This window comes from Rhinatrema bivittatum, chromosome 3 (genome assembly GCF_901001135.1).
Source record: "Rhinatrema bivittatum chromosome 3, aRhiBiv1.1, whole genome shotgun sequence".
Classification (NCBI taxonomy): domain Eukaryota; kingdom Metazoa; phylum Chordata; class Amphibia; order Gymnophiona; family Rhinatrematidae; genus Rhinatrema; species Rhinatrema bivittatum.
Window position 1 is genome coordinate 566,606,080 of NC_042617.1, and position 18,291 is coordinate 566,624,370.

At 43.6% G+C, this 18,291-nt stretch overlaps 1 protein-coding gene across 2 annotated transcripts in view; it reads right to left on the reverse strand.

Moving 5' to 3' along the window:
- Positions 1-1,008: 1,008 nt before the first annotated feature.
- LOC115088350 (histidine triad nucleotide-binding protein 3-like) overlaps positions 1,009-18,291 on the reverse strand; it is a 30,754-nt gene continuing 13,471 nt past the window's right edge. Inside the window, exons 2-5 of one of the 2 annotated variants that reach the window (XM_029596527.1) lie at positions 15,607-15,724; positions 12,926-12,995; positions 11,972-12,089; positions 1,009-2,468 (exon numbers count right to left, since the gene is read on the reverse strand). In XM_029596527.1, the coding sequence (XP_029452387.1) occupies positions 2,421-2,468; positions 11,972-12,089; positions 12,926-12,995; positions 15,607-15,724 (354 nt within the window). In that variant the 3' untranslated portion in view covers positions 1,009-2,420. The remainder of the gene's footprint in view (positions 2,469-11,971; positions 12,090-12,925; positions 12,996-15,606; positions 15,725-18,291) is intronic. The other variant, XM_029596529.1, reaches the window with a different exon arrangement.

Below are 18,291 nucleotides of genomic sequence, written 5' to 3' on the forward strand. Positions count from 1 at the left end.
AGAGATTTGTCAAAAATATTGGAAGCTGGTTCCCATGTGTCTTCTTCTGGACCGAAGCCTTCCCAGGAAATCAAATACTCCCTTTGGGGGACTAGAATTACTAAAATGTGTAAAGTATAAAGGAGATCGATATACCTGTGGAGTAATTCGTACATCAACTATTTTTTATTACGGATGGATTCTGCACCAATCAACTTCTAAAGTCACCCAAGATCACTGTTCCAGTGCTCCTAAGAACATAAGAATTGCCATACTGGGGAGGAGAGAGATGAATGGGGAAGGACAGGGGACTGGGGGATACTGGTGCTGTGAAGAGGGTGTGGGTAGAGAATATAAGAACATAAGATTTGCCTTACTGAATCAGACCAAAAGTCAATCAAGCCCAGTATCCTGTTTCTAACAGTGGTCAATCCAAGCCACAAGTACCTGGCAAGTACCACATTAAATAAATCACAAGCTACTATTGCTTATTAATTCCCGTAACCCAGTTACACTAACTGCTGTAATCACATCCTCTGGCAATGAATTCCAGAGCTTAACTATGCGCTGAATGAAAAAGAATTTATTTGTTTTAAATGAGCTACGTGCAAACTTCATGGAATGCCCCCTGGTTCTTCTATAATCTGAGCATGTAAATAACTGATTTACATTATGCTGTTCAAATCTTTTCATGATTTTGTAGATTTCTATCATATCCCCCCCTTGGTCGAATCTTCTCCAAACTGAACAGCCCTAACTTCTTCAGCCTTTCCTCATAGGGGAGCTGTTCCATGCCCCTTATCATTTTGGTTGCCCTTCTCTGCACTTTCTCCAGTGCAATTATATCTTTTTTGAGATGTGGTGACCAGAATTGCACACAGTATTCAAGATGCGGTCTCACCATGGAGCGATACAGAGGCATTATGACATCGATCATTTTATTTGTCATTCCCGTCTTAATAATTCCTAACATTCTGTTTGATTGCCACAGCACACTGAGCCAGCCATTTCAATGTATTATTCACTATGATGCCCAGATCTCTTTTCTGATAGAACCTAACATCGTGTAAGTACAGCAAGGGTTATTTTTCCCTATATACATCACTTTGCAGTTGTCCATGTTAAATTTCATCTGCCATTTGTAAGCCCCAGTCCTTTCCCTTTGTATGTTCCAATGTCAATACTCTCAAAGTACAATTATCATTGTATTAAAATAAAGGCAAAAAGAAATCCCTCAGCTCTCCCAATGCACACTGAAAATCACTCATTTAAAAAAAAATGAAAATACAGGTTAAATGCAAAGTAAAAGACAAAACTGGGTCCGAACTTCGTGAGATGAAGATAACAATAAGTTAATAAATTAAGTGCAATTATCTACACTGTGAGGCAGGAAAACTAACATTACTTTAGTTTACAGCTCAAAGCTGTACTGGTATTCACGAACGAGGCCGATATTCAGCAGCACTTAACTGGATAAGTTCTGACTTACTTGGCTAAGTTTAAATATTCAGCCACGATCAGCAGCCTCCACTTAGCCAGATAAATACTTATCCAACTGAGTGGTGGGAGGGGAATGGACGTAACTGTAAGGAGATAACTTATCTGGCTTAGACCTGTGCTAAAGTTAACAGGATAAACTTGTCTGTCTAACGTGGAGATGGCCGGATACACAGCATTCAGCCGCTAAGTATATAAGCTAAATTCGCTGGATCAATTCATCTGGTTCAGAAGCCGAGCTGCACAGCAGCTGAATATGGACCTCACAGATGCTAGGATGCTTTAGGTGCAAATAGCTCCAGGCTGGAAATCCTATCCTGTCCTAAAAATAAAACACTGTACACAAAAAAACTGTTAGGGGCAAACAACCCTTTGTATCACACAGATACTGTGCCAGTTTGATATAAGGCTGTGAGCGCACTGCCCCTTCTCTATGTCTCAGTTAATGAATGTCTGCAAAAAATGATACTGTGAAGCGAGACTGAAACTGTTCTTAACAGAAAATCTCTCAAACATTAACTTTCTTTTCTTTTTTTGGAACACATCGTACCATTTATACAAAGAGATACGTGCATAGGTATCCTTTTACAGGTTCTGGAGCTCATGTCCTATCCTGTGGTACTTCAGTTCACCAAATCTAGCATGTCAGATAACTAATTCATCTTTCTAACATCTGCCAGGAGCCCTCCTGTTTAACACCGACTTGCTATATCCATCCGGCACTCCCATCCAGCGTTTAACATTGTGCAACAATCAAAGGCTAAACGGAACACTTTTGTTTGTTTCTTTGTTAACTTTTTAAAATTAATACAGCAAAGGATTCAGGCTGAACTCTATTATCATTTCTATTATCATTCGTTGCAATAACCCCCTTCCAACTTAAATCAGATATCAAGGAACACAATTGCGATTAACTTGTGAGTCAGGACCAAGGAGTTTCCCTTTCAAGTGGTGGAATTATTCCTCTGCAGACGCTCAATCAGCTGATCAGCCTAGGAAGAAAAGGGAAAAAAAAGTTATACGCCTGTGTCAAAAAAGCTTTCAAAGCTGCCAGAAAATGAAAACTTGATTTGTGAATGGTTTAATCAAAATAACATCTTATTACAGGACATTTTACAGTATTGCAAATGTGAAGAAAGGCTGCTCGTTTTTCCTAGAGTACAGCAGTACATTCTTCTCATGTTTTGTGCTCATGAGCGATGCCAAATGGCAGTCAGGCCACTGATATTATTTACCCAGAAAAGAAGATGGCAGAGGGAAGCTGCCTAACACTGCCCTAATCCATGGGCCTCAGCTCATCCTTCTGGAGGGCCATATGGTCTTTTTCTGCCATCACGTTTTTGTTTCTAAAACCTTGCAAACAGTCACTCGGCACCTATATAGGAAACCTGCCATGCCAAAACAGCACCAACTCCCAGAACTCAAACAGTAACACCCCTACCTATGAAAAGGCAACAATGCAAACATTACACCAGGCCCTAGAACAAATTTGCTATTTTTCCTAGCACGGAAAAGGAGTGGCCTAGTGGTTAGTGCAATGGGCTAAAACCCAAGGAAACCAGCAATCAAATCCCACTTCGCTACACTAAAACTCCTTGTGATTTTGAGCAAGTCGCTTTATTTCTCATTGCTTCAGGTACAAACGTATCCTCTGAAGTAATAAGTTGAGCATTAAAACCTTGATCAACTTATTACATCACACAAGACACTGTTTTTTTAATGCACATATTAACCAACATTTTTTTGGACTCCCAATGTACTAAGTTAATGCTAATGCATCGGGTGATAAAAAAAAAAGCATACTAACCCAAAAACATGCATACAGAAAATGCTTAGTGCACATAAACCATGTTTTCTGCACATAGAATATGATTTATGTGCACAAAAAAATGTTTTCTGTGCATCAGTGCCTGGCACTGGAATTCCAGCTTCCACACATAAACTGACTTCAACCCAAGAAACGTAACGCCTCCTTGGACTAGGAGTTACACTTCCAGCTCTAAGAAAACATGAAGTAAAGAGCACAGCTCCTAGCATTGTGGTCGAGGGTGGGGGCAATGACTAATGCCTTCATTACCATTACATTTACATAGGAGGGGGCGACCCTATATGCATAGGGAGTAAGGTTTGTGCATATAAAATGTGTGCATTACCGAGTGCACCTTATTATATCGCCCTCTGTGATTCTAAGCTCTTTGGGGAGGGGACTTATTGGACCAGAATTCTAAAAATGCTGTAAGATGCCTTGAGCATTATTTGGAAAGACAGATAAAAACCAAAATTCATTTGCAGCAATACAAGCTGAAGTAGACCAAAACTACACATTAGCGAATTACCAGAACACAGAAAATCCCTCACTAAATACAGTATAAGTGACCACAACATAAATAAAACTATGCAGGCAAAACCCCCAAGAAGCCAGACTCTGTATTCAATGCTGTGCACATTACAAAAATAGCAGAGCGGCACATTTCCCAAAGCTGACAGAGAAAATCCAAGACGTCCCACACAAGAAAGAGCAGGAAAATCTCTGTAGAGTCCTAGGGGAAAACAGCACCAGAGCGGCACGGTACCTGGTATCCTGGCACCTGCCCAGAAATGTAACCTGACCCATGGACCACACGGACCTGCAGCAGATCCTGGGGTTTGCCCTTATTTTCTTTTTGTGCCTGTAATTTTATCTTACTGTTATTATCACTCATTTTGTATATTTTTTTTCTCTTTTATTTAACCACTTTATGTATTATTTTAGCAACTTGTACTCATTGTTATTCTAAAATAAGTGAACAGGGAAAGGTTATTAACCCTTTCCCGTGGCACTAGGACTCTGGAACATTCCATAAAGCTGGCAGGAAGCAGACAGAACAAATTGGAGAAAGCACGTTTTCATGCAACGCACAATGAAGCTGTGGAATTTATTACCAGAGACTGTGGTCAAGACATCTAGCAGAGCGGGGTTTAAGGTTCAATTAGAGCTTTCCTGCTAATTTTCTTTCCTCAAGTCCTGACAGACCAATCAGCACCAGCAGATGGAAGCAGAGTGCCGGATTCTTCTCTGACATCACCTTCCTATTTAGGCTGGTGCAGCAGGGTAGGAATCTGTGGCCTTTTGACAAAACTTAGCATTCACCAATGGCTCTTTCCCCTCTCACTCCTCATCCCTTTTTTTTTTTTGTGCGGTCTCACCATGGAGCAATACAGAGGCATTATGACATCCTCCGTTTTATTCTCCATTCCCTTCCTAATCATTTCTAACATTCTGTTTGCTGTTTTGACTGCTGCAGCACACTGAGCCGACGATTTTAAAGAATTATCCACTATGATGCCCAGATATTTTTCCTGGGCAGTAACTCCTAATATGGAACCTAATATTGTGTAACTACAGCAAGGGTTATTTTTCCCTATATGCATCACCTTGCACTTTACCCACATTATATTTCATTCGCCATATGGACAACCAATCTTCCAGTCTCGCAAGGTCCTCCTACAATTTATCACAATCCGCTTGTGATTTAAGTACTCTGAATAATTTAACTCATGTGCAAATCTGATCACCTCACTCGTACCTCTTTCCAAATGATTTTTAGATATATTGAAAAGCACCGGCCCAAGTACAGATCCCTGAGGCACTCCACTGTTTACCCTTTTCCACTGAGAAAATTGACCATTTAATCCTACTCTCTGTTTCCTGTCTTTTAACCAGTTTGTAATCCATGAAAGGACATCACCTCCTATCCCATGACTTTTTAGTTTTCTTAGAAGCCTCTCATGAGGGACTTTGTCAAATGCCTTCTGAAAATCCAAATACACTACATCTACCGGTTCGCCTTTATCCACATTTATTTATTTATTTAGAGATTTTTATATACCGCAGTACGTAAAGATATACATCACCGCGGTTTACAATTAACAATAAATTAGCAACAAGGCTTTACAAATAACAGTATTAATAAGTATTAATTACAAATAACAGGATTAACAGAAAACAGGCTGAGTCGACAGAAGACCATCCATTAGAAGAAAGTTTAACCTACAATAATGAACTTGTAGTAATTAGAATCATTTACGAAACAACAATATAACAATCGAGAATATAATATAATAACGGTGCTGTGAGGCAATACAAGCTCTAAATTGAACAGAGGATAATTCTATTATATAAAACAATCAAAATATCATGATAGGCACAGAGCGGGCGTAAGGGGGAGGAGGAATGATGGGGAGGGATGGTGGGTAGGAGGGACATAGGGCTGCGAGTTAGTGGGGTGAGGCAGTTGGAGTGGAATTTCAGTTTAATTGTCAATCAAAGAGTGAAAGCTAGTTCAAATAGCCATGTTTTGAGGTCATGTTTGAATTTCTTATGGCAGGGTTCAATACGCAAATTAGTGGGCATTTTGTTCCATAAATTGATTCCAGCTATGGAGAAAGCGTGGTCTCTTGTGGTCACGTGTTTGATATGCTTAGTTGGCGCAGCTGCAAATTTAGCTTGATGGATATTTCTTATTGGTCTCTTAGAGGTGCGGAAAACAAACTGCTCCGAGAACCATTGCATCTCTTTGTTATAGACCGACTTATGAATAAGGGAGAGTACTTTAAAGCTAATTCTGGAAGCTACCGGAAGCCAATGTAAGGACATGAGAGCTGGAGTGATATGCTCATGGTGGCGGGTATTGGTAATTAGTCGAGCTGCTGCGTTCTGTAACATCTGTAATGGTTGAATTGAGTTTTTAGGGAGACCTAAGAGTAATGCATTACAGTAGTCAATTTTTGGTAGTATAGTATGTTTATTAACATGTTTATTAACCCCTTCAAAAGATGAAGCAGATTTGTGAGGCAAGACTTCCCTTGGGTAAATCCATGCTGGCCGTGCCTCATTAAACCATGTCTATCTAAATGTTTTGTGATTTTATTCTGTATAACAGTTTCTACGATTTTTCCCGGCACTAAAGTCAGGCTCACCGGATAGTTTCCCAGATCACATCTGAAGCCCTTTCTAAATATCGGGTCATTGGCCACCTTCCAGTCTTCAGGTACAATGGATGATTTTAATGATAGTTTACAAATTATTTGTAATAGGTCTGAAATATTTTTGAGTTATTTCAGAACCCTGGGGTGTCTACCATCTGGGTGTATACTAGATGATTTACTACTCTTCAGTTTGTCATTCTGCCCTATTTCATCTTCCAGGTCCACAGTGATTTCATTCAGTTCGTCTGACTCATCACCCTTGAAAACCATCTCCGGAACTGGCATTTCCCCAACATCCACATCAGTAAACACTGAAGCAAAGAATTCATTTTGTCTTTCTGCAATGGCCTTATCTTCTCTAAGAGCCACTTTAACCCCTTGGTCATCTAACAGTCCAACTGACTCCCTCACAGGTTTCTTGCTTCGGATATATTTTAAGAAGTTGTTATTATGATTTTTTGCCTCTACGGCCAACTTTTTTTGAAATTCTCTCTTAGCCTGCCTTATCAATGTTTTACACTTAACTTGACAATGCTTATGCTTTTTCTTATTTTTTTCAGATGGATCCTTCTTCCAATTTTTGAAGGAAGATCTTTTGGCTAAAATTGCCTCTTTCATCTCACCTTTTAACCATACTGGCAATTATTTGGCCTTTCTTCCACCTTTCTTAAGGCATGGAATACATCTGGACTGCGCTTCTACGATGGTATTTTTTTAACATTGTCCATGCCTCTTGTACTCTCCTAACATTTGTAGCTGCACCTTTCAGTTTTTTTTTCTAACAACTTTTCTCATTTTATCAAAGTTTCTCTTTTGAAAATTTAGTTCTAGAGTCATGGATTTAGTTATTGTCCCCCTTCCAGTCATTAAATCAAATTTGATCATATAATGATCACTATTGCCAAGCGGCCCCACTACCGTTACCTCTCTCACCAAGTCCTGTGCTCCACTGAGAATTAGATCTAAAATTGCTCCCTCTCTTGTTGATTCCTGTACCAATTGCTCCATAAAGCTGCCATTTATTCCATCCAGGAACTTTATTTCTCTAGCATGCCCTGATGTTATATTGGGGTAATTGAAATCTCCCATTATTACTGCACTACCAATTTGATTAGGTTCCCTAATTTCTCTTAGCATTTCATCATTCATCTAATCATTTTGGCCAGGAGGATGGTAGTATACTCCTATCGCTATACTCTTACCCAACACACAAGGGATTTCTACCCATATTCTATTGTGCATTTAATCTCTTGCAGGATCCTTATCCTGTTGGACTCTATGCCATCCTGGACATAAAGCGCCATCCCCTTCCCCACCATGTTGCTCCTCTCTGTCATTGCGATATAATTTGTACCCCGGTATAGCACTAATCCCATTGATTATGTTCTTTCCACCATGTCTCTGAGATGTCAATTAAGTCTGTCATCCACTACTATACACTCTAATCCTCACATCTTACTTCTTAAATTTCTGGCATTGGCATACAGACATTTCAAAGTGTGTTTTTGGTTTGTATTAACAACCTGCTTTTCAGTTGACAGGGTTAATTTGCTCCTTTCTTGAGCATAAATTCTTTCCTTCCCTAGGGTCACCTTTTTGCCCTTTTGTCATCTCTTTCTTTACATACAGTATATATACCTTTTTTTCCCCTTAACATTTAGTTAAAAAAAAATCTATTTGGCCTGTGCCCACTTAAAAGTCTTTTTGACGGTCCTACCTTCTGTTCCTCCATCTGATCTTTCACCACTTCCCTCATCTCTCTCCTTCCTATTAGTTGCATTTGGGGTGGGAGTTGGACTGATCTATCAGGACTTGAGGAAAGACAATTAGCAGGTAAGCACTAATTGAACCTTCCTCTACATCCTGCCAGACCAGTCGACACCAGCGAGATATACCTAAGTTGACTTTATTCTGGGTGGGTGATATCCAAAGCTGCCTCTAGGACTCCCGTAGCAAACTTCATTTCTTTCTTCTCATACAGGTTTACTCTATAACGCTTTGTGAAGGTATGAATAGAAGACAAAGTGGCATATGTCAAGCGGGTCTGTATTCTGCCTAGGACTGTTGAGTGCGCCCTTCAGGCCCTCTGGCACTGGTCTACCTTTTATGATATATGCTGCCTCTATGGCTTCCTTGATCCATCAAGCAATCGATTCCTTGGATGCGGCTTCTCCCTCTCTCTCACCTGCAAATAATATAAATAGCTTGTCTGATCTCTGGAAAGTATTCGTTAATTCCAAATACCTTAGGAGTGCCCTTTAAATGGGAGCTTACTTAAGGTGGCCTTGGATGCTGAGTCAGCAACCCGGTTCTTTACCCATAGCATGCGCCTTGCCACAAACTCCTTTATGGCTTCCTTCACTGTTATTCTAATCAGGTTGTACAATGTGTCTGCAAGGAAGGCTGCTGCTGACTCATAAAGACAGAGTCAGGATTATTTCCTTGTGACTCTGCTGCACCAGGCTCCGGCCCACCTTGCTGTAACCAAAATCATCAGTGCCCTAGCAACATATACCCAACATACCACTCCCTGTAAGATTAGTGAGGGCAATTTGAAGACGCTCTTTATAAGAGCCTCCACCTTCTTGCCTTGGGGGGGGGGGTCTTTTAATGCCACCCTCCCCCCTTCCACTGGGATCGTTTTCTTTGCTACGTTGTATGCCTACGTTGTATGCCTACGTTGCTACGTTGTATGCCTATCGATTTTGTACTTTGACTCGGCTATTTATGTACTTATCTATTGTATATAGTTTTGATGATATGTATATAGTGATTTTGCTGTTCTCAGTTTTATGTAAGGGCCCTGCCCAAAAGTTAACCTGTTTGCAATGTTATATGTAAGGGTTCTGCCCAATGGTTCCTGTTTAATTGTAAACCGATACGATGTGTGAACGGCTATCGGTATAAAAAAGACATTAAATAAATAAATAAATAAATAAATAAATACTGCTGAAATGAATGCATCCACCATAGGGAACTAATAAAATCTCTCCTTATCCTGTTGATCCACCACATACAGCTTCTACATTGTCCTCCTACTTCTCAACCTTGACTCTGGAACCTCCCATTCCTCTGTCGTCTCTTCTTGTAGGGCCAAGTGTATCGGAAAGGCCTGAGCAGAACAGGATTTCCCTTAGGCTGATCCTCATTCAGGTTTAGCATCTGTGTTACCTTTGCTATCAATGCCATGAGCTCCTCTGCTCAAAAAAGCCTCGCTGCAGAGTCATCCGACTGGACTTTAGGGTCTCCCTCACTCTCTTCCGATGAGCCCTCCTGCGAAAACCTCTCTCTCATCTTCCGAGGATACCCCTTCCTTGTACACCTGCCCGGGGCCCGCCTTTCTAGGCCTCTTGTCCATCGGAAGCCCTGAAGATGGTCTCCTCCAGTGCCAACCTGCCTTTCATCTGCCAATATGCTTTCTGCATTGCCAGGATAAACTCAGAGGAGAATTCCTCCTCCCTCCTCTGCTATGTCCTGAGCCGGCTGACAGCCCACTGCCTCCAACACTGCTGAGTGCCGTGTCCGCCGCGTCTCCCTGCTCAAACACAGCTGGGAACGCGGTGGAGGGTGAGGTTGTGCTGATCTGCGGGGCCGGGATCGCCTGCCTCTTCCGATACGCTCCCACTCCCACCTTCTCAGAGGCTCAATTTTTACAAAATGACCCCGCAACGCCAGGGATGTCACGCTCCCCGCACTTACAGCACTTCCTGCCCCTCTCCATAACTACTTCCTGTGCTGGGTCCCTGGGTTAAAGGCCTCCTTCTCTCCAAGTCCCCTACTACTTCTGATTTAGTTTCTCTCTCCCTCTTTTTTTTTTTTTTTTTAACCAAAAGCTCCTTCTTGTTGGGAAATTCTTCCCTTCCCCTGATTGCCCTGGGGAAGGGAAGATAAGCCCTAGGGAGAACTGTCACCCTGCAGTTCCCCGACCCGGCCCTGGCTCCCCTAGGAGAAATCAATCTTAGTGAAGGCTGTTGCTCCTGAACTACTCCTCCGTCTTCCCTGCTGCACAGCTTCCTAACATTTGCTGGAGGCAGAGACTACAGATTCCTGCCCTGTTGCACCAGCCTATATATTTATTTATTTAGGAAGTCTTCTATACCGATATTAGTGAGGACATCATATCGGTTTACAGCGAACTTACAGAATGGAAATTACAATGAACAGGGAAAGGGGAGGGGGATACAAGTAACTAGAGAAAAGTGAGGAAATGAGTGAGAACAATCGCAACGGGCAACTTGAAGACATAACAGCAACAAATGGAGGAGCGATTATAAATATAGTTAGAAAACGGCTATGCACAATATAAGAAAGCTAAGAACAGTATGTAATATAGAGCGTCTATGTACAGTATGGAATAGTATCAGGTGTAACTGTGGGAGTGAGAAGCAAGGGGGGCTGTTAAGGGTTTTGGGGGAAGGCTTGTTTGAAAAGCCAAGTCTTTAATAAGGATTTAAATTTCGCAGTGCATGATTCTAGCCTGAGGTTGGTCGGTAGAGAGTTCCAATGCATGGGGCGAGCAATGGAGAGGGCCCGATCTCTGGTGGATGTGAGGTGTGCCTTCCTTAAGGACGGCACTTGGAGGGTCGCTTTGTTGGAGGTTCTAGTGAGTCGGTTGGAGCATGAGAAAGGTGACATCAGAGAGGAATCTAGCACTCTGTCTCCATCTGCTGGAAGGAGGGGCAAATCCCACAGGTGTAGATTGGCTTGACAGGGTGTAGAGGAAAAGGGGTTTGAATAAGTTCCTGGAGGAAAAGTTCATAAACTATTATTTGCCAGGTGGACTCTGGGAAAGCCACTGTTTTAAACATCTTATATTTCGCAGCATGGGCAGCAGGGAATTGAATTTACTCTCTGGGAACTGTTGGGTACTTGCTAGAGACTTGTATTGGCCACTATTGGAGACAGGAAGCTTGGTTCAGTGGACCTTTGGTCTGATCCAGCATGGCACTTCTTATGTTCAATAAATAATCTGAATCTGCTCTGCTCTTCCCACTCTGCACAAAAGGAAGCGAAAGGGAGGGAAGACAAGAGGAGGGGCTGGATTAGAGAGGAGAGTGTTTTTTCCTGGTTTGTCCACTCTAGCTTCACCTTCCTCCCCCTTCTGTTCTTTGCACACTGCCAGAGGGGGAGGGGCTGGGGCAGGAAACTGAAGGCTGTTCTCTGCTGCCTGAGATTCACCGGTCAGCAGAGTCATGGGGCAGAGCCGTGTGTGCTCATACAAAGGGAAGGGCCTGGTCAACGCCCCCTCCGCCCTGCCCTCCAAACTCCTGAGTTCTCGGGAATCAGTGGAATGGCCGGGCCTGACAGTGAACCACCTTCATACTTATAAATGGGGAGAAATAACCTTAGGAATAGCAGCACATCCTTAGAAGGAGGGCCAACGACAACATGTCGCTTTAATTGGGGAAGTGGCAGAGACGCTGACGTGCACTGCTGTGCTTTGTACTTTACAGGAAACTGAAAAACCTTTTATGGCATTTCTAAGTCTGCAGTCTGAAACCCAAGCAAACCACATCGGTGCACTTACTGTGATAAACCAGTAAGAATTGATCCTATAAATCAGTCTGGACAGTTGGCTGGCTGGAGCCAGCACGTGGAGGTGCAAATGGGATATGGAGCAGAAGGGAGGCCAGTGGAAACCCATTCTAGAGAAAGGAAAGAAAAGCAGTTGGTGGTCACCATTTCAGCATGAGCAGGCCCACCCTACACCGCCTCCCGAGGCCTTTGTGCTTCACGTATGCGCCAATTTCAGTTCCTTCATTGCACAAGATGGATTTTAATGAGGCAGATGAGTAACCTTCCCTGAACTCTGCATTAGGGCGCTCCGCAATGCTCTCCGCTCTTAAAAGCAGAAAATCTTACTGCTTTAGCAAGGACTCTGGCGAGAACAGAAGAGAGCACCTTCCGAAGTCTGGAGTCCTTATAGTCAGGTAGTGATAAAGAGCGCTGATCAGGCCTTCCCCTGTGGAAGCCATCCCGCGCCTCAGGAGCACGCGCACTGCCACCTCTGGGGTGGACCCGATTTTACGGCCTGCGTGCTACAGGAGAAGGAAGGGGCAAGTTTACAGCCTCAGCTGGTAAACTGAGGCACGAGGACCGCACAGGTTTACGGAAAAGATGCAGAGGATAAAACATGAAGAAAGTGAAACTGTAAACTTACTGTCCCTCCGGTCCAAGTGCTTTTTTCTTTGCCCACTCCCACCCTAACCCCACCATCAATTTTCTCCTACTCCTTTGGGCTTCCAGTTCAATCTGAAGCATCCTCTATTGGGCTCCGGCACCTGCCTGGGGATTTCTCACCCTCTTTTATATTCTCTCCCAGTTCAGCCAGTCATCGCTGTGACAGGTCCTCTGGCGGGGGGGGGGGGGGGGGGGGGCATGCACCAGGGCTCCCTCCAGAACCCTACCATCATCAACTAAGCCGCCCCGGCAGAAGTCGACAGCGTATGAAATCCGAGCCTCCTCTGGGGATGCTCCATACCTAATGTCCTTCAGGTCACTGACATTATTGCGCTGCAGGACTGTCCTTCCCATGGCCATCATGTCCTCCACTGCGAGTTAAAACGAAGACAAAAATAAAACAAAGAAGCACTGGTCAGAATTTAGGTTGGCTTTAAGGCAGTGTCTTTGTTACATGTAATCCAGGTGAGAGGTCACAGCAGCTGTCAGCCTGCGCTTTTCACGTAAACACAGGACACACGCAACGTCATACTTACTTCTCAGCTTGGGCTGCACAGAACAGCAATCGGTGGCTACCTTGGGCTCTCTGGGCTGTTGGCACGTGGCACTCTCTCACCACATCCTTTTTAAAAGGGGCAACAAATAAAACAGAGCCAGTGATTATGCTTTCAGCTTTTAAAGACTGAATGTGGCTCAGGACTCGCCTCATTATCAGTGTGGCTCCTTGTGCCAATGGTGGCAGATATCTGGGTGAAAGGCACAGCAGCAGGGAGACAGCGGGGTTCTCAGGCCCAATGCTGTGGTCCCCCAAGCCAACACTCAATCCACTGCAAACTCCTTGTCCAGTTCATTCAGCTGCACTACAGGGAAACCAAACAAGGCTAGAGGCGGAAAGGCCATCTCGGTAACTCATACAACAGATCGCAAGAGGTCTCGGGCCTGGTGCCTGCTCACTGTCAGTGACAGCAGCTAATCTCCAAGGCCCTCGCCAAGCAGACCCTCCCTGCCTCTCTGCTTTCTTCCCTCCCTCGCCCTGCCACCAAGATCCCTGTGCGTGTCCCAAGCATGCTAATCCAGAGCTTTGCTATTTTTCATCATTTTCCCACTATTTTTAAAAACGCTGGCTATTTCTTCCATGATCTCTACCTTTTCCCTAGTGATTTGGTGATATTTACATCGCAGAGAGCGTTCTAGGAATTGAAATACTCTCTTATCCTTATCTTATTTTTTATTATTATTATTATTTATTTATTTATTTATTTATTTATTTATCATCTTATCGCTTATTTTTTAAGTGTGAATAGTCAAGCATTTATTTTCAATCATTACAGCGATTAAAGCTAAAGAAAAGTCTACACTGCAGCAAAGTTCAGGATTTAGCACCTTAGAAGAAAAAATTTGCTTCGGTTTCAGAGCTTTAAGACATAGTAACTTGGCAATACCAGTGGCGTGACAACTAAGGGACAAGAAGGTGAAATGAACAGGTCATCTGGTTCATGTAATCTGGCTTCACATTTTTAAGATTGGTGTGGAAAAGAAAGATGCTTGCTACTTTCAGGAGTGTATAAGATATGTGGTTGAAGATATGAAATTGAAAACAATCAGTAAGATGCAATTCAACAATTCAAATGAAGTCATATTGCAAGTCCAAAGGCACTGACTATACAGTACATGGTCTTATTCTCCCATCTCACAGTGCAACTCCCATCTCACAGTGCAAATAGATACAAAAATGAATGGCACTCACTTGTTACCAGCCTATACGGAGCAATGTACTTTATCTACCCTTGTTACTCAGTGTTTTTATGCTGCTCTGTTATGCACTTGTGTTATTGTATTGCATTTGTGTCAATAAAAATTTCAAATAGAACAAAAAAAAAGAAATACTCTCTTATCCTATTGGCACTACAATATCCTATTTGTACAAATTCCTCGCTCCCAAATCCCCCAATAATAACTCAAATAATGAATACCGCAATTGTCATTAGTTTAAATCTTCATTTCTTGACTGAATGGTGTCTGGGGGGTCTCCCACAACTCTGTCCAGGAGCGATGCATGCCCATCTGGTTGGAAGCACCCGATCCCTTCCTCTCGTCACCTGCTCTCAATGGCCCGTTATAAGCAGAACGGGGTTTTTTTTGATAGGTTTTTTTAATTTTTTTTTTTTTAATTTCTGTTTCATTTGAATTACATTCTCCAACACCACTTATCTGGGAATCCATACCTGAAGTTTCCCGTTTCTCACTCTGGGTACTTGGTAGTGGAGCGAGCAATAAAAGCTTCAGAACAAATAATAGCGAATCTGCATTTCAGGGCCTTTAACACCTGAGTTGTTCCTCATATTAAGCTGCTGGTCAGGTTTGGTGACGCGTAGGGCCAAGATACTGAACTCTTTGACAGTCTACTAAATGACCAAGTCTCCTGCTCCCAGGGGCTGCCGGAATCTGTCCCTACATTTATTTTATTTAAAAAGAGTCCCACCGATCTGAAAGCCTCTTCTCGGTGGGGTGCAACGCACAAATCCTACAAAAACCTTGCATAGCAACAGGATTCAGTGGTTTGTTTACTTTTTGTAATAGTGTTACTGTTTATTTATTATGTAGGTACTCACTGTAAAACCATTGTGAACTGCCTTGGAACATGTGGGCTACAAGAATTTTATAAAAATATAAATAAACCCCACTCAAGGAATTCTATGACTGCAATGCGACGTCATGGCGTTTCTTAAAAGGCCCAAGGTTTTTAGCGTTTGCACTTTTTACAGCTGCCCACGACACACATTTGACTGAATCAGACTGGATATGGGGCTGCAGCCTTAGCACGTGCCATGTTAAACCCAGCTGCTCCTTTATTAATAGAGCTGACTGTACCGGACAGCCGGAGGCGGATGCCCAGCGCGCCCCATGCCTGTTACAGGTGGAGTACACTGCACGTCCATAGTGAAATACCTCAGATTAAACTAGTGGTTATTCCCCTCTTACCTAGAGACAGGTGATCTTTGGTGAGGGTCTTGCAGTTTCCGATGTGCTTTTTGGGCACCACCAGGTAATGGTGAGGTGCCCCAGGCTTGATATCCTTAAAGCAAACCAGGTCTTCATTCTAATGGAGAAACACAGACTTTGTAGCTATTACTAGCACAGGGGCTCAAAAAAAGTGACGGGGAAAAGAGGGCAATAATGTGCATAAATTCACTCCCCTGTCCTCGGAAATGCCTCCTTTCTCTGCAGCTGAAAGTACTTGTCCAAGAAGACAGACATCTTTTCTATACCGTCATTAAGTTATTTACCATCGCAACGGTTTACTAATAGGCACATATAGTAAAAATAATTTGTTAAAATTTAACAGAAGTGCCAATAAATATCCGGTAACATATGATTCCAATATAAAAACTATTTGATTAGTGTCATCAATTATCCTTCTCATACATGTCTCATGGTTGAAATTCATGTCATTTACTCTCGCATTTTTAGTTTTATCTATGAATATCAGTGAGAGTAAAATAATAAACAGGTGAGCACATGGGAACTCATGTGCTTGGTGCTGATAACTTAAGCCCACATTTCTTTACTTACTTTCTCCGTCCTCTTTGTTTGTATGTATATAAGCTGTGAGGCAGGGTATGTACCTCTCCCAACGGCCAATGCTAGGGTCGGCTTTACATGTGTAACATGGAGAAAATTGCCATCTTCATGTGTCCCACGAGAGTCATTTTTATTGCATTTTGTTTTCAATTAAGTTTATTAATGGACAGTTTTTGGTGAGATACCAAGTATAGACCCTAAGGAAACCTTTAGTAAACGTTCGGAAAAGGCAGTGCAAATTATGTAAGGAGAGATTCCACAGAAGATTCTCATAAGCTCTCAACGGCTCGTGGCACAATACCAAAGCTGTTACTGTTACTTCTGAAAAGGTACTCAGCTATTCAGTACTGCTTACTTCATCACAAACATAATCAGTAACAGATTACATTTCCTAATGAAGTAATTATTTACCTGATAATTTCGTTTTCCTTAGATGGACTCATGACCAATGGGTTATTGCTCCCTTGCCAGCAAATGGAGACGGAGCAAGATGACATCACAGTATATATAGCCCTGCAGTGACCCTAGTCTGCCAGTATTCTCTTCAAATGCAACTGTGAACAGACTAGCAAAAAACATGATTAAAAACAGGTAACCAGAACTGTTTTCAACCAACCATAAACACTGAACTCATGTAAGATTCTAGGTATCTCAAGCTAGGGACTGGATGAACACTTACCAGTAATCCCTTGGGACCCAGAGACCTACAAGATGACTACTGACACACTCATGTGGCAGCTGAGGGTGGGAAGCTGAGTCCATCGTCTACACCAGGGGTCGGGAACCCATGGCTCGCGAGCCAGATATGGCTCTTTTGAGGGCTGCATCTGGCTCGCAGACAAGTGTCGCCATACTTCGCGGTTCCCCGCTGACCCAGCTGCTCCCCGGTCCTCCGCCGCCCGGGCTTAAAATGCTGTCAGCCCGGGCGGAACGCGGCAGGACAGCTGGAGTCAGCGGCACCGGCGTGCTCTCTTCTCCTCCCCCCCCCCCCCCCCCGCGGCCCGGAAGAGGAAGTGGAGAGCATCGGGTGCCTGCGCGGGAAGAAGAGACCACACTAGCGTGGTCTCTTCTTCCGCGCAGGCACCCGATGCTCACCACTTCCTCTTCCGGGCCGCGGGGGGGAGGAGACGAGAGCACGCCGACTGGAGTCATCCGGGTGCCTGCGCGGGAGTCATCGGGTGTCAGCCGGGTGCCAGTGCTGGAGTCATCGGGTGCCTGCGCGGGTCTTCCCGCGCAGGCACCCGATGCTCTCCACTTCCTCTTCCGGGCCGCGGGAAGAAGAGAGCACGCCGGTGCTCTCTTCTTCCCGCGGCCCGGAAGAGGAAGTGGCGAGCATCGGGTGCCTGCGCGGGAAGACCCGCGCAGGCACGCTAGTGTCCGACGGGAAGAAGACTGCAGCGCGGCTCGGAGGAAAATGAAAATCTTCAACCGCGGCCGATGGGACTCCGCCTTCGCCTCCGCGAGGGCTGAAAATGAAGGAGGTTAGCGTTGGGAGGTGGCTGCTGCTGCCGCGAGTTCCCGGGGGGGGGGGGAAGGGGGGAGAGAGAGAGTGAATGAGCGAGCAAGCATGTGTGTTTGAGATCCTGTGTGTGTGAGTGAGAGATTGCATGTATGTGAATGATTGAGAGCCTGTATATGTGAAAGAGAGTATGTCTGTGATTGAGATCCTGCCTGTGAGAGAGAGAGCATGAATGTAAGTTTACCATTGGGACCCTGTATGTGTAAGTTTGTAATTGAAAACCTGTTTGTTTGAAAGAGTATGTGTGTATGATTGAGATCCTTTGTGTGTGAGAGAGATCATGTGTATGTATGATTAAGAGCCTGTGTGTATAAGTAAGAGAGAGATCATGTGTGTCTGTGTCTGATTGACAGCTGGTTTAGGTGATGGAGCATGTGAGTATGTGATTGAGAGCCTGTGTTTAAATGAGAGAGAGAGACCATGTGTGTCTGTGTGATTGAGAGCTGATTTAGGTGAGGGAGCATGTGAGTATGTGATTGAGAGCCTGTGTTTAAATGAGAGAGAGAGACCATGTGTGTCTGTGTGTGATTGAGAGCTGATTTAGGTGAGGGAGCATGTGAGTATGT